Source organism: Dreissena polymorpha, chromosome 9, assembly GCF_020536995.1.
Source record: "Dreissena polymorpha isolate Duluth1 chromosome 9, UMN_Dpol_1.0, whole genome shotgun sequence".
In the NCBI taxonomy this organism is placed as follows: Eukaryota; Metazoa; Mollusca; class Bivalvia; order Myida; family Dreissenidae; genus Dreissena; species Dreissena polymorpha.
The window spans coordinates 47687060-47703404 of NC_068363.1; the positions used below are offsets into that span (position 1 = coordinate 47687060).

Here is a 16345-nt window from a genome sequence, read left to right on the forward strand (position 1 = left end):
TCGGTCGGTCGGTAGGTCGGTCCGTCCGTCCGTCCACCAGATGGTTGTCAGAAGATAACTCAAGAACGCTTGGGCCTAGGATCATGAAACTTTATAGGTACATTGATCATGACTCGCAGATGACCCCTATTAATTTTGAGGTCACTAGGTCAAAGGTCAAGGTCACTGACCCGAAATAGTAAAATAGTTTCCGGATGATAACTCAAGAATGCATATGCCTAGGATCATGAAACTTCATGGGTAGATTGATCATGACTCGCAGATGACCCCTATTGAATTTGAGGTCACTAGGTCAAAGGTCAAGGTCACGGTGATTCAAAATAGTAAAATGGTTTCCGGATGATAACTCAAGAAGGCATACGCCTAGGATCATGAAACTTCATGTGTAGATTGATCATGACTTGCAGATGATACCTATTGATTTTCAGGTCACTAGGTCAAAGGTCAAGGTCACGGTGACCCGAAATAGTTAAATGGTTTCCGGATGATAACTCAAAAACGCATACGCTTAGGATCTTGAAACTTTATGGGTAGATTGATCATGACTCGCAGATGACCCCTATTGATTTTCAGGTCACTAGTTTATAATATTGTGTTGTCTGTGTACGTTTGTTTGGTTCTCATTTGTTTCCAGCAAATCTTGTGAAAATAAATATCGTAATTGTAAATGTTTAAAGCAAGTCCCGTTTCTGATATCATATACGAGAATTACTTTAATATGTTACATGAAAATGACATGTACAATTATTGTTTGATAGACGACACGTGCTTAGTTAAAGTTTGCGTTTCGTAATACATAGATTTTGGATTGTCGGTGCTTGTTTGGAAAATAAAACGAAGACGCAGGCGGTGGTTTTCTATAGTCCTTTTGTACTGACCAACATTATAATTAATAGTGCACGTGCTTAGTTAACATTTAGGGGTAAGAAACACGGGTTCTAGACACGTTGGAAGAAAGTCATCATGGTGATCACATGTGTTCCTGTTATCGATAGCGTGAAATCGCGGCGATTTCGGGTGTTCGCTGAACACCCTGGTCAGTAGTGTGTCCGCCCCCCGCGAAATGTCACCCATCGGGAAAAGTGAACACCGCGGACAGGCGTTTTTATGTCCCCCACTATAGTTGTGGGGGACATATTGTTTTTGCCCTGTTTGTTGGTCTGTTGGTTGGTTGGTTTGTTGGTTGGTTGGTTGGTTTGTGCCAACTTTAACATTTGCAATAACTTTTGCAATATTGAAGATAGGAACTTGATATTTGGCATGCATATGTATGTCATGGAGCTGCACATTTTGAGTGGTGAAAGGTCAAGGTCATCCTTCAAGGTCAAAGGTCAAATATATGGGTCGAAATCGCTCATTTACATGTAATGTACACTTTTGCAGTATTTCAATATTCAAGATATCAACTTGATATTTGGCATGCATGTGTATCTCATGGAGCTGCACAATTTGAGTGGTGAAAGGTCAAGGTCATCCTTTAAGGTCAGATGTCAAATATATGTGGCCAAAATTGCTCATTTTATGAGTACTTTTGCAATATTGAAGATAGCAACTTGATATTTGGCATGCATGTGTATCTCATGGAGCTGCACATTTTGAGTGGTGAAAGGTCAAGGTCATCCTTCAAGGTCAGAGGTCAAATATATGTGGCCCAAATCGCTAATTTTATGAATACTTTTGCAATATTGAAGATAGCAACTTGATATTCGGCATGCATGTGTATCTCATGGAGCTGCACATTTTGATGGTGAAAGGTCAAGGTCATCCTTCAAGGTCAAATATATGGGTCAATATTGCTCACGTAATGTCACTTCTGCAATATTGAAGCTAGCAATTTTATATTTGAAATGCATGTGTATCTCATGGAGCTGCTCATTTTGAGTGGTAAAGGGTCAAGGTCACCCTACAAGGTCAAACGTCATATAGGGGGACATTGTGTTTCACAAACACATCTTATTGTTAAGTACACCATGCCTGTACTGTATGTTCAATAATTATTGCATGACCATTCTGCGCTGTTATATTAATTTGCAGCCTTTAAAGCTTCCGACATGACTTCAACAAGTTCATGTCGGAACGGGAGTATTTTAGCTAATTATAAGCCCATTGTATACAACAACAACAAAAGCTTTATTATTGCAATGTATAATGTAAGTGTATACATATATGTTACATGTACATGTAAGTGTAACCCTCAACGTAAATCACTTAAAAAGATGAACCACGGCGGTTCTCTGTGATTCGCGCTGATTGCATAACATCGAGATACATCGCACGACAGTCACCGTGGAGTCGCCGAGACATCACCCAAATTTTCTTGTCGCTCGAAATCACCGCGCTTTGCCACGTTGCATCGATCACGGTGATGCGAGAATCACGACAAAAATCACGGGTCGCGTAGTGTATTCCACCTTCACTGATATTTAACTTTGGTCATCCCAATACTGAATATGTGCAGAAAATGCCTGAACCCAAAATGCTTACAAAATCTAACATTGACTTGACTAAATAGGTAATGTGTAATTCTTATAATGGTGTTATTTATATTTTCAGAAAGTTGCCATGCTCCTTGAAAGATGTCTTTAATTTTTGCTGGACCATGTTTGTTCAAGTAAAAGGTTTGTATAAAAATAAATCTTTTTTCCTGTGTGCCTAGATGTCTAGTTTAAAATATTTGACTGTTTTGTAATTCACATCACATATTGGTTTACTATTTAAGCTCTGTATACTTATCAGGCCTCTTTTCTATCTGCTGACTTCGCAGTTGTGAATAACATTTTTCTCTGCAAAGATGCTTTGATTACTAGCAATCCACTATATGGTTAATGAAAACTGTAGTTCTTTTAATATATGAACATTCTATCACTTTCAATTGATACACTGGTTTTAAAAATAATTGACTAAATTGTTTTTGTATAATGCTCATCATTTAATGTTACTGTTAGGTTACTGTGTAATCTCAATGGTTTCTGCATTTCTAGGCAATTTTCCTGCCATCAGTGATGACCTGGTGAATTCCTACCACCTACTTCTGTGCAATATAGACTGGTTTTACACGAACGCACTCCTTGGTGGCAGGAAAGACCTGCTGAACCCAGACTTTTCAGGTCTGTTAAAAACTTGAAACTTGCTAATTTGATGAAACGCCTTTTTATATTCAATGGCGTTGTACAAAACATATATATGTACATAATATAGATAAAAAATAAGAGGTAATGATAATATTATGCAGCATTAATTGAAGGATTAATGATCCTTATATGTGTGATATAAATAAGAATGCTGTAAGAAACTTGAGCAATAAAACAATACCGGCTACACTATTAAAACACAGTAAAAGTAAAATATTAAGTAATAAATTGATATAACTAGAGTTAAGACAATAATTATGATAATATAAGCAAATATTTGGCAACATAAAGACACTGTTTTTCATTATGCCCCCCTTCGAAGAAGAGGGGGTATATTGCTTTGCTCATGTCGGTCTGTCGGTTGGTCTGTCAGTCGGTCGGTCCGTCCACCAGGTGGTTTCCGGATGATAACTCAAGAACGCTTGGGCCTAGGATCATGAAACTTCATAGGTACATTGATCATGACTCGCAGATGACCCCTTTTGATTTTGAGGTCACTAGGTTAAAGGTCAAGGTCACGGTGACCCGAAATAGTAAAATGGTTTCCGGATGATAGCTCAAGAACGCTTAGGCCTAGGATCATGAAACTTGATAGGTAGATTGATCATGACTTGCAGATGACCCCTATTGATTTTCAGGTCACCAGGTCAAAGGTCAAGGTCACAGTGACCCAAAATAGTAAAATGGTTTCCGGATGATAACTCAAGAACGCTTAGGCCTAGTAGGATCATGAAGCTTGATAGGTAGATTGATCATGACTCGCAGATGACCCCTATTGATTTTCAGGTCACTAGGTCAAAGGTCAAGGTCACAGTGACCCGAAATAGTAAAATGGTTTCCGGATGATAACTCAAGAAGGCTTATGCCTAGGATCATGAAGCTTGATAGGTAGATTGATCATGACTCGCAGTTGACCCCTATTGATTTTCAGGTCACTACGTCAAAGGTCAAGGTCATGGTTACCCGAAATAGTAAAATGGTTTCCGGATGATAACTCAAGAACACTTATGCCTAGGATCATGAAACTTCATAGGTACATTGATCATGACTCGCAGATGACCCCTATTGATTTTCAGGTCACTAGGTCAAAGGTCAAGGTCACGGTGACCCGAAATAGTAAAATGGTTTCCGGATGATAACTCAAGAACGCTTAGGCCTAGTAGGATCATGAAGCTTGATAGGTAGATTGATCATGACTCGCAGATGACCCCTATTGATTTTCAGGTCACTAGGTCAAAGGTCAAGGTCACAGTGACCCGAAATAGTAAAATGGTTTCCGGATGATAACTCAAGAACGCTTATGCCTAGGATCATGAAACTTGATAGGTAGATTGATCATGACTCGCAGTTGACCCCTATTGATTTTCAGGTCACTACGTCAAAGGTCAAGGTCATGGTTACCCGAAATAGTAAAATGGTTTCCGGATGATAACTCAAGAACACTTATGCCTAGGATCATGAAACTTCATAGGTACATTGATCATGACTCGCAGATGACCCCTATTGATTTTCAGGTCACTAGGTCAAAGGTCAAGGTCACGGTGACCCGAAATAGTAAAATGGTTTCCGGGTGATAACTCAAGAACGCTTATGCCTAGGATCATGAAACTTGATAGGTAGATTGATCATGAATCGCAGATGACCCCTATTGATTTTCAGGTCACTAGGTCAAAGGTAGGTCATGGTGAGCCGAAATAGTAAAATGGTTTCCGTATGATAACCAGGTTTTTTTTCCACTTTTTAGGAAGATAGCCCATGGCTTTGGAATTGGGAATTTTATCGGCATTTTCATGAAATTGGGAAAATAAATTCATTAGCCTTTTTTTCCACATGAAAAGTCCACTGATTAGGGAAGTACTAAATTTGATATAACTCTTTATAATCATTCAAATTAAAAGAACAAAATCATATAATACTTTGTTAGATGTAATTGAATTGAAATTTTTGTTAGATGTAATTGAATTGAAATTGAGATAAAATACGCATAAGACTTCTTTCTAAAAAAAAATTTATTTTTTTTTTTTTTTTTGGAAATTGGGAATTTTTTGCCACGTTTTGGGAAAAAAGTATACTTTTTGGGATTGGGAACATAGCCGAATTTGGGCTATAAAATCAGGCCAAAAAAAACCCTGATAACTCAAGAACACTTATGGCTAGGATCATGAAACTTCATAGGTACATTGATCATGACTCGCAGATGACCCCTATTGATTATCAGGTCACTAGGTCAAAGGTCAAGGTCACAGTTTAAAAACATATTCACACAATGGCTGCCACTTCAACTGAGAGCCCATATGGGGGGGCATGCATGTTTTACAAACAGCCCTTGTTTACTAAATGGATACGTAAAAGGATATTTCTGCACTCTGGATGTCGGATCCCACAGCTTTTAGTCACCTGTCACCCTTAAGGACACTTCTTTTGGGTTTTAACCTTATTTGGACTATCGTGACTACAAGTCACAAATAGACTGACCAAGTGTGACTACAAGACACAACTTGAAGGTTAAAATTACAGTGTGACTATAAGACACATAGAGGGCCTAAGCGTGACTAAAAGACAGCTGGTTGATGTAACTCAATCATTGAGCAAAGAAGCCCTAATGATTCTTGGTAAACAGTCGCTTGTACAATAAATATCCATATCGAGCAAAGAAGCCTGCACAATTTTTTAATTTCTTGGTCCTCCGAGTCCTAGTGACAAATAAGCCCGTACAACTGAGTCTCGATTTTTTTTTAAATCACAGGTATTCAAATTAGAATAGGTTGTAAAAGTCTCTGAAGAGAAATGTTTTCAAATTCCTTTTGAAAATGTCTATTGAGGCGGAAGTCCGGATGCTTGATGGAAGGTCATTCCACAGTTTTAGACCAACAACTAACGTTTGTTTTCCAATCATTTGTAAATTTTACAGTAAAGATTTGTTGCAGATATGTTTGTAAGCTCCAGGTGATGATATTGAATTTAATGTTTCATGTCTCCATCCTTTGCATATACTTTTGCAGTTTTATCCTCCGCCATAGGCGGAGAGATATTGTTTTGGCGTTGTCCGTCCGTCCGTCTGTACATATCAATTCAACGAATTTGCTTGTTATCTTGGTTTCTTTATTTTCCCCTACCAGTTTCACCGGAGGAGACTTATGGTTTCGCTCTGTGAGTCCATCTGTCCGTCAGTCTGTCACACTTTTCTTGATCCTCGATAACTTTCGAAGTTCTTCATATTTGTTCATGAAACTTAAAACATGGACAGATGGCATTATGGAGATTATGCATGTCATATCATTTCATTTCTATGTCAAGAATTCTGGTTGCTATGGCAACAAATAGACTGGAAATACTGCTGAAAATGGTTTTATGCTGTTTGCACATAGCCATTTTCACTTTGATTCTGAGAGGGAAAGGGTTAATGTTGTTTGTTTGTTTCCAGGGTTACCAACAGGCTTTAGTTCCAAGGATTGGAAGGCACCAGTAGAACCACCTTGTATTATAAAGCATTTATGTGATAAACATGAGGGGCTTGAAATAGAAGCAAAAGTCATCAAGGAACACTGGTGGAAACCACATCTGAAGAAGTTGTTTGATAAAAAGGTATTTGAAGTGCGTTTAAGAATATCATTAACACAAACGCCCCACCAACGTCAGATGCAGAGAGTATTAAAGAGTTTGGCCTGTCCATTTGTTATTTGTCAATTTCGTCCATCTGTTCGTATGAAATTATTAACCCTAAATTACACTTATTGTATAATTTCAAAAATGCATCCTACAGAGCTTGGATACTTGCACAGATGTTGTCTATGAACATTCAGAACACACCCATCCTGTCTATGAACATTCAGAACACACCCATCCTGTCTATGAACATTCAAAACACACCCATGTTGTCTATGAACATTTAGAACATACCCATGCTGTCTATGAACATTCAGAACACACCCATCCTGTCTATGAACATTCAGAACAAACCCATGATGTTTATGAACATTCAGAACACTCTCATGTTGTCTATGAACATTCAGAACACTCTCATGTTGTCATGAACATTCAGAACACACCCATGTTGTCTATGAACATTTAGAACATACCCATGCTGTCTATGAACATTTAGAACAAACCCATGATGTTTATGAACATTCAGAACACACCCATGTTGTTTATGAGCATTCAGCACACACTCATGTTGACTATGAACATTCAGAACACACCCATGTTGACTATGAACATTCAGAACACTCTCATGTTGTCTATGAACATTCAGAACACACCCATGTTGTCAATGAACTTCCAGAACACACCCATGTTGTCTATGAACATTCAGAACACACCCATGTTGTCTATGAACATTCAGAACACACCCATGTTGTCTATGAACGTTCAGAACACTCCCATGTTGTCATGAACATTCAGAACACACCCATGTTGTCTATGAACATTTAGAACATACCATGCTGTCTATGAACATTTAGAACACACCCATGTTGTTTATGAACATTCAGAACACACCCATGTTGTTTATGAACATTCAGCACACACTCATGTTGACTATGAACATTCAGAACACACCCATATTGACTATGAACATTCAGAACACTCTCATGTTGTCTATGAACATTCAGAACACACCCATGTTGTCTATGAACATTCAGAACACACCCATGTTGTCAATGAACTTCCAGAACACACCCATGTTGTCTATGAACATTCAGAACACACCCATGTTGTCTATGAACATTCAGAACACACCCATGTTGACAATGAACATTCAGAACACACCCATGTTGTCTATGAACATTCAGAACACACCCATGTTGACTATGAACATTCAGAACACACCCATGTTGTCTATGAACGTTCAGAACACTCTCATGTTGTCTATGAACATTCAGAACACACCCATGTTGTCAATGAACTTCCAGAACACACCCATGTTGTCTATGAACATTAAGAACACACCCATGTTGTCTATGAACATTCAGAACACACCCATGTTGTCTATGAACGTTCAGAACACTCCCATGTTGTCTATGAACATTCAGAACACACCCATGTTGACTATGAACATTCACAGGTTTTTTTTTGGCCCGATTTTATAGCCGAAATTCGGCTTTGTTCCCAATCCCAAAAAGTATACTTTTTTCCCAAAATGTGGCAAAAATTCCCAATTTCCAAAAAAAAAAAAAAAATATTTTTTTTTTTTTTTTTTTTTTTTTTTTGAAAGAAGTGTCTTATGCTTATTTTATCTCAATTTAAATTCAATTACATCTAACAAAGTAGTTAATGATTTTGTTCTTTTAATTTTAATGATTATAAAGTGTTATATAAACTTTAGTATTTCCCCAATTTGTAGACTTTTCGTGTGGAAAAAAAAGGATAATGAAATAATTTTTCCAATTTCATGAAAATGCCGATAAAATTCTCAATTCCAAAGCCATGGGCTATCTTCCCAAAAAGTGGAAAAAAAACCCTGATTCAGAACACTCCCATGTTGACTATGAACATTCAGAACACACCCATGTTGACTATGAACATTCAGAACACTCCCATGTTGTCTATGAACATTCAGAACACACCCATGTTGTCTATGAACATTTAGAACATACCCATGCTGTCTATGAACATTCAGAACAAACCCATGATGTTTATGAACATTCAGAACACACCCATGTTGACTATGAACATTCAGAACAAACCCATGTTGTCTATTAACATTCAGAACACACCCATGTTGTCTATGAACATTCAGCACACACTCATGTTGTCTATGAACATTCAGCACACACTCATGTTGTGGGTGTGTTCTGAATGTTCATTATGAACATTGGCTCTAAAATCAAATTGCTTCAACCTACAACTTTGAAACTTCATATGTAGATGCACCTTGATGAGTTCTACACACCACACCCATTTTTGGGTCACTAGGTCAAAGGTCAAGGTCAATCTGACCTTAAAAAAATTAATTCTGACAAGCTTTCATTTATTCAAAAGTGCACCCGTAGCCAAGCGTGGCATCCGTTTTGCGGTGCTTTTGTTGGCATAATTATGGGCCTTGGACTGTTGAATTTTCTCTAAAAAAGCTGCTGTGCTGCTTCAAAGGGCATTGTGTCTTGTTTGTTTATGGACACACCATTTTGACATATGTTTGAATTAATTTCAGGTGTTGAAAGGCAAAATAGACACATATTCATCAGTGCTTGATGTCGGCCATTTTGACGCTAATAAGTAAGTTATGTTCTTCTTTCTTGTTGCTAAATTATGTTATTATTTGCTACCTCCGTTAGTTTGTTATTTGGAGGTTTTGTTTCTGTGTATGTGTTGAGTCATCTTGTGTTTCTTTGTTTAAACATCTGTGTCCTATTTCTCCTACAGGCTGTGCACCTTTGTGCAATGTTGTGCATGACCGTTGGGGTATTGTGTTATTAATTATAAAAGGAATCTTTACAAAGTTTTCAATAAATAGAGGATATTTGTTGGTTTCAATGGAATATCGATTTTATTTCACGAGTGATCATATAAAATAATATTTTCACGTGTGGCGCAGTTAAATAATTTTTTTTTGTGATCATGAGTGAATTAAAATCTATATTCCATCGAATCCAGCAAATTTTCTTTTTATTTTATGCTTTTTTCACGGTTAATTTACATTTTAAAAGAGTTTAACTGGATAATTTTGCTGGCTTTATGACGTCAGTTCGTCGAAAAAATGACATCATTTCACAGTAAAACAGTGAAAAATATCGATATTTTTCACTGTTATTTTTCACTGTTTAAAACAGTGAAATATCAGTTTTGATTTCACTGATATTTCTCTATAAACGACCGGTAAGCTAAATAAAATTTACAAATCCAGGAAATCAAATTGTTATCAGTTAGGGGCGGCTTCAAACAGGTTATTACCATTCAACAACTTAATTTGCATTGACTATTTATGCTCAAGCCTTGGACGTAGCAAGCTTGCACGGAGACCTAGCTGGATATTGTATTTGGGGCTTGTTGAATCAAGGTCAAGGTCACTGTGTGCTGTCTGCTGAATATCCTTCAAAGGGCGTAGCAAACAAAGAGCTGGCATTCATAATTAAGGCTCATAACTTTGACCTTTATGTACAGCATCGACCTTGAGCTGTCATTACTGATAGCCGTTTCATTAAGCTCGTTAGTTTGATGAGTATTGTTGCATGGTATAAATTCATTGCCTTTTTATCATGTCAGTCAACATTATTCAATGCTTTGGCAGAGAATGACCAAAGTCATTGTTACCTGAGATTAACCCTTTCCCACTCAGAAGCAAAGTGCAAATGGCTATGAGCAAAAAGCATAAAACCAGAACAGCCTGCAAGTAACTCGCAGCCTTTTCAGGTTTTATGCTGTTTGCTGCTCATCAGTATCTAAGGATTGGATATGAAGCCTTCTAAACTTAAATTTAGTAAGAAAGGTCTTTAATGAAATTTAACTTTCTTAATGACTACAAATGCCTCAAAGTACGTATCTAACGGTTAAGAAATTGTTGCAAAAACCTTATTGTGAAGTCACTCTATATGAATGACAAGTCTCCCAGGTCTTCAATTCGAGTAGGATGCAGGGATGTGGTTGGCTACTTGGATAAAGTATGTTCACTTGGTAAGCCACATTGACTTGAAAAAAAAAGAGGCAATATTTTTGTATTGGTCTTTGCTTTGACTAAAAATGATTTTAAATGCAGCAAAAAAACAACAACACAAAAAACAGATTAACTGACAAAGAAGCAGTAAATCAGCAGAAGCTTGACTTCTATTTTTCAAGCTGAATTTAGTAATTTTCTTGCGCTGAAGTGTTTCTGGATTCTGGCTTCTTAGTTGGCCATAAATATCAATCACAGTCATGTCTTATTTCCTTATTTTAAAATTGGAAATGAGAAAACTTTGAAGACATGCTTGGAAATAGATGCTTGTGGTGAAATCGATTATTGCATTGCAGTGTTTTTTTTGGATGAAATATTCGGTGTTATTCGGCCCCATTCCCCCATCTTTAGAGTATATATTTTTCCCCCAAATATTTTTAAAATTCCCCTCTCGGAAGTGTTATTCAATTTTAATCAATACCTCATTGAAATACGTCTTTTGTTCTATAGTAGTGGGGGACATATTGTTTTTGCCCTGTCTGTTGGTCTGTCTGTTGGTCTGTTTGCGCCAACTTTAACATTTTGCAATAACTTTTGTTATATTTAAGATAGCAACTTGATATTTGGCATGCATCTGTATCTCATGGAGCTGCACATTTTGAGTGGTGAAAGGTCAAGGTCAAGGTCATCCTTCAAGGTCAGAGGTCAAATATATGTGGCCCAAATCGCTTATTTTATAAATACTTTTGCAATATTGAAGATAGCAACTTGATATTTGGCATGCATGTGCATCTCATGGAGCTGCACTTTTTGAGTGGTGAAAGGTCAAGGTCATCCTTCAAGGTCAGAGGTCAAATATATGTGGCCCAAATCACTTATTTTATGAATACTTTTGCAATATTGAAGATAGCAACTTGATATTTGGCATGCATGTGTATCTCATGGAGCTGCACATTTTGAGTGGTGAAAGGTCAAGGTCATCCTTCACAAGGTCAAGGTCATCCTTCAAGGTCAAACATCATATAGGGGGACATTGTGTTTCACAAACACATCTTGTTATCGTCTTAGTTTTGCTTTTGTACGCTGTATCCGCCATATGGAAAATTGACCCAATATTGGTTAGGTCGCAGTACACCAATATTTTGCACGTCGGGTTATGTGTTGGAGCCTACAAAGTCGATAACGATGTTATTTGATACAGAATACACTGTTTCAAATTTAAACATAAAACATGTCAGCGAGGATAGTGTGTTGAAACATCGTCATGTTTTTATAGGGTGCATGCAAAGGATAACATCCGTAGGTTGCCATTCAGGTAAATTTTACATGTTTATGAAGTTTATTTATTATTTTCCTCAATTTGTCTCGAACCACGTCTGTTTAGTGAAGCACACAGATTCTCTGCACTGAACTGCACCCATGTTTATGAAGGGGTGCATATGGACTGCCAGAGCCGCCATAGCAAAAATTATCAAAGGCTCTGGCAGTCCGTTTATATGGACTACCGTTATGCGGTGCTCTTGTTATTTCAAGCGATCTATTTCCCTGCAGGGGTTTTTTTTAGAGAAAGGGGAAGACGCTGGACGCTGGGTGAAAGGGGAAAAAAGAGTGCGAAAGAGAGATATTAGGGGAAAAAATAAAAACTGTTCATTTCAATGTTTATAACTCATCAAAAGAGACTTGTCTCTGTCCTTTTTGTTCTTAAACACATTTAACAGGTATTAAAGCCAAAGTCCTTAATAAAGTTGCAGGTGTAGATCTAATAATGGGAAATGTTTTCAACTATATTTTTGTACTGGGGCCGGGGAACGATGTCAATTTTGTGATTTCAATTTCATGATGAATGGGTTGACGATCTTGATTTGCTACAGTATTGGAAGGGAAAGGAGCGGCAGCTGCCGATTGTCTACTTTCACTTTCACAATGTTCGATGTTGATTACCTCGGAATCCTGCTGGGTTATAACGGTTTTCGATGATTCTTTCTTAAAAAATGCCTCGATGCGTTCAGTATCTTCCGAGTTCGAATGTTTTATTTTGTTTGTGTAAGAACGCTAATTGTGAGACATTTTTTTCTGTTTTCACGTTTATACCTCGGCTTGCACATAGCCCGGATGAAAATTCGACTGGTTTCCGGTAATTAATTGACGAAACACCCTTCTCGCGCAAGACCGGTATCCAGTAAAATAGTCACATGATTATTACGATTTGTTGCCCAGTTTACATGACGTTATTTAAGAGCTATATTTAGAATAACTGGGATTCCCAGATGTTGTGTGTTCGTCTGGAGAGAGAGAGCGCGAATTCGTTGTACATGGTGCAAATTGGATAATTGTCGAATGCCCCAAGGAAAAATAAACAATTTTTTGAGAGAAAATATTATATTTTGGTGAAAAATGATATTTTTGGTGGGGAAATTGTATTTTAAGGGGAAAAATTCTGGTAGGGGAAGACGCCGAATATCGGCGTCACTTTCTTAGTAAAAAAAACCCCTGCCCTGTGAAATATGCTTACAGTTTATAAATAATTCTTGAACTTATCATTCTAGTTCATGGGATGATCATCAAAATAAAATGGCACATATTATTGTTTGGTAACTACCTCTCCTTGTAAGGGTAAATTGTATGGAAAGCCATATACAGTAGACTTGCAATAACTCGAGCTGGCGATTTCTCGAAAACTGGCAATCACTCGAGCATTAGAGGAGGTCCCTAACATTTGCCTTTTTTAATTTCTTTATAAAAATACCGCAATAGCTCAAACATGCGATTTCGATAACTCGAGGATGTGTGCTGGGCCGTGAAAGGCATTTCACACCTAATTAACTGGCAATTATTCGAAGGCACTTTCTCGTCTGGTTGTTGCTAAAAATATTTGAGTTGTGAAAACAGCGCAATCAAGAAGACAAAAAACACTTGATTCAGGGTTCGCACAGGGCTTGAAAAGTGCTTGAAAACGAGTCCTTGGCTTGAAAAGCCCTTGAACAAAGGTTGGCCTTGAAAAAGTGCTAGAAAAGTACTTATTTCATGTAAAAAAGCCTTGAAATTTTTTATTTTGTTCAAAATTACTTTTATCATCGCCATAAACTTAAATCGTTCTTAAGGAAAATATTAAGAAAATTTATCATAAATTCCTTCGCGCAAAAAATGTGTACCAAAATATAAGTTTCGTACACTATTGGGTACGAAACATTAAGTGTACACGTCACAGATTATGTGTACTACGTCAGAGGTTCGCCATTGTGATCAATTTTCGCGAGTAAAAATTCAGCGATGGGGTAGTGTCGTTTCCAACCAGAGTGGTTAACTGAATATTCCTGGCGCTACTTTCTGGTCATAAACACCGATGATATGCAGAAAAATGCTTAAATAATTACAACTTATACGATACGTCAACATTCTTTAAACATGAATATTCATGGCGCTATTTTCTGGTCATAAACAAGTTGTCACAATGACGTTTATCGTTATGTTTTGCGCGAAACTTATGAATGTTCCTCAGAACAGAAAACAAATGACATTTGAAAAGTACATTGTTGGGTCCATATAAAGACCATTCAATTTGGTGTCGGGGGGGAATGGGTGAAAGCGCTTTGAAAAGCCACGATAAAGGGGAAACCCTCAAAGAAAACATGAAATTGAGAAGCAAACAGGGGTCCTGCATTGTGCTTTTTGGTGAAACAGGAAGGTGCTATTGTTAAAACTGTGCAATCTAAAACAGACATTAACAACAACAGCCCTGTGAAATACAAAATGTTATAGTAACTGACTTCTGTTTAAATGAAATGAACTAGTCTGTTTGATGTGAGCATATAAAGAGACAGTGTGTTTGTTTGTAATAACTTTAAAAAGTAAATACATATGTGAGACTCATTGAGTTAAGGATGGATAACATTTATGTGTATGTAATAATTAGAAATAACACAAGTGATTTATTGTGAAATTAGTTTAATGTGTTAGAGCAAATAAATGATATATACTGTGTTAATCTGGCTTGAAAATGCATTTTTTAAAGGAAACTAACATACGGTTCTCGGCCTTGAAAATGAAAATTTGGCCTTAAAAAGTCCTTGAAAAGTGCTTGAATTTAGGTTTGAGATCTTTGTTTGAACCATGTGATTAGGTGTGAAATTAGTCCCAGTTTGAGAAACACTGCAAATTGTCATCCTTTAAGCTATTTTAAATATGCTATATGTACTTTGAATATTGTTTGAATGTTTGTATTATATATGTGTTATGTTTGTATGTTGATTAAATTAAATGAAGGAAAGATCATTCTTATTGTTTAGTATTCTGTAACCTTAACCCTTTACCACTTAGATACGTATTTTAACGCATTTGTATTCCCATAGATAATGAAATTTAATTTAAGATCTTTCTGACAAGATTCAAGTTTTAAAGGCTTCATTTCCAACCCTTAGATACTGATGAGCAGCAAACAGTGTAAAACCTGAACAGACTGCGAGTTACTCGCAGGCTGGTTTGGTTTTATGCTGTTTGCACATAGCCATTTTTACTTGGCTTCTGAGTGGGAAAGAGTTAAGCGATTTTTACAAAGCCTTTTCTTTTCCAAGCACCGTCTTTCATGTAAATAAAGCGTTTGCGGTCAGCATCACCAACCAAAACAGTGAAAACAAATAATACCATGGATTACTCGAAAACTGCGATTACTCGAGGTCAGTCCCATGCTATCTCAAGTTATCACAGTTTTACTGTATATGGCCTGTGTGAGCCTTGTTGTCCCCAGTGTTGGTAGTTGGCAATTACCCGATAAGTGTTGGTTGTTCATTTTTGACGAGAGAAAAATGAATAATTGATCTAAGCAAGCTTGAAGTAATTTTGCCCCTTTACATAGACGAGCCGTGCTCTGTTGAAAGGGGTTTAATGCATGTGCTTAAACTTAAAGTGTTGTGCCAGATTAGCCTGTGCAGTCCAGACAGGCCAGATTAGCCTGTGCAGTCCAGACAGGCCAGATTAGCCTGTGCAGTCCAGATTAGCCTGTGCAGTCCAGATTAGCCTGTGCAGTCCAGACAGGCCAGATTAGCCTGTGCAGTCCAGACAGGCCAGATTAGCCTGTGAAGTCCAGATTAGCATGTGCAGTCCAGATTAGCCTGTGCAGTCCAGACAGGCCAGATTAGCCTGTGAAGTCCAGACAGGCCAGATTAGCCTGTGCAGTCCAGACAGTCCAGATTAGCCTGTGCAGTCCAGACAGTCCAGATTAGCCTGTGCAGTCCAGATTAGCCTGTGCAGTCCAGACAGGCTAATCAGCAATTACACTTTAAACCTAAACTGGATTTTTGCTTAGAAGATACTTTGTCAAGGTAAAATACCATAAAAGTGTAGTGTCGTCCCTGATTAGCCTGTGCGGACTGCACAGGCTAATCAGGGACGACACTTTACACACATTCATTAAACCCCTTTTTCACAGAGCACGGCTCAGATGTTTAAGCATTTCGGCAAGTGATTTAAACTTTGAATTGTGTACACTACCACACTATAGAGGCCCCATTCTGAGTATTTAATAGGTCTGGCCGCTGATGCTGGAACTCTACAAGTGTACAAATAATTGATGCAGGACTCCATCATGCAAATCTTGATAACAAAAATTCTTTAATGGGTTATAATTTAT

General features: G+C 37.5%; 1 protein-coding gene across 3 annotated transcripts in view; it reads left to right on the top strand.

Moving 5' to 3' along the window:
• The window catches only part of LOC127844181 (retinoblastoma-like protein 1), a 130490-nt gene that overhangs the window by 24674 nt on the left and 89471 nt on the right, over positions 1–16345 (top strand). For all 3 annotated transcript variants that reach the window (XM_052374240.1, XM_052374241.1, XM_052374242.1), the window contains exons 4-7: positions 2554–2618; positions 2982–3107; positions 6556–6716; positions 9280–9344. In XM_052374240.1, coding sequence (XP_052230200.1) covers positions 2554–2618; positions 2982–3107; positions 6556–6716; positions 9280–9344 — 417 coding nt within the window. The remainder of the gene's footprint in view (positions 1–2553; positions 2619–2981; positions 3108–6555; positions 6717–9279; positions 9345–16345) is intronic.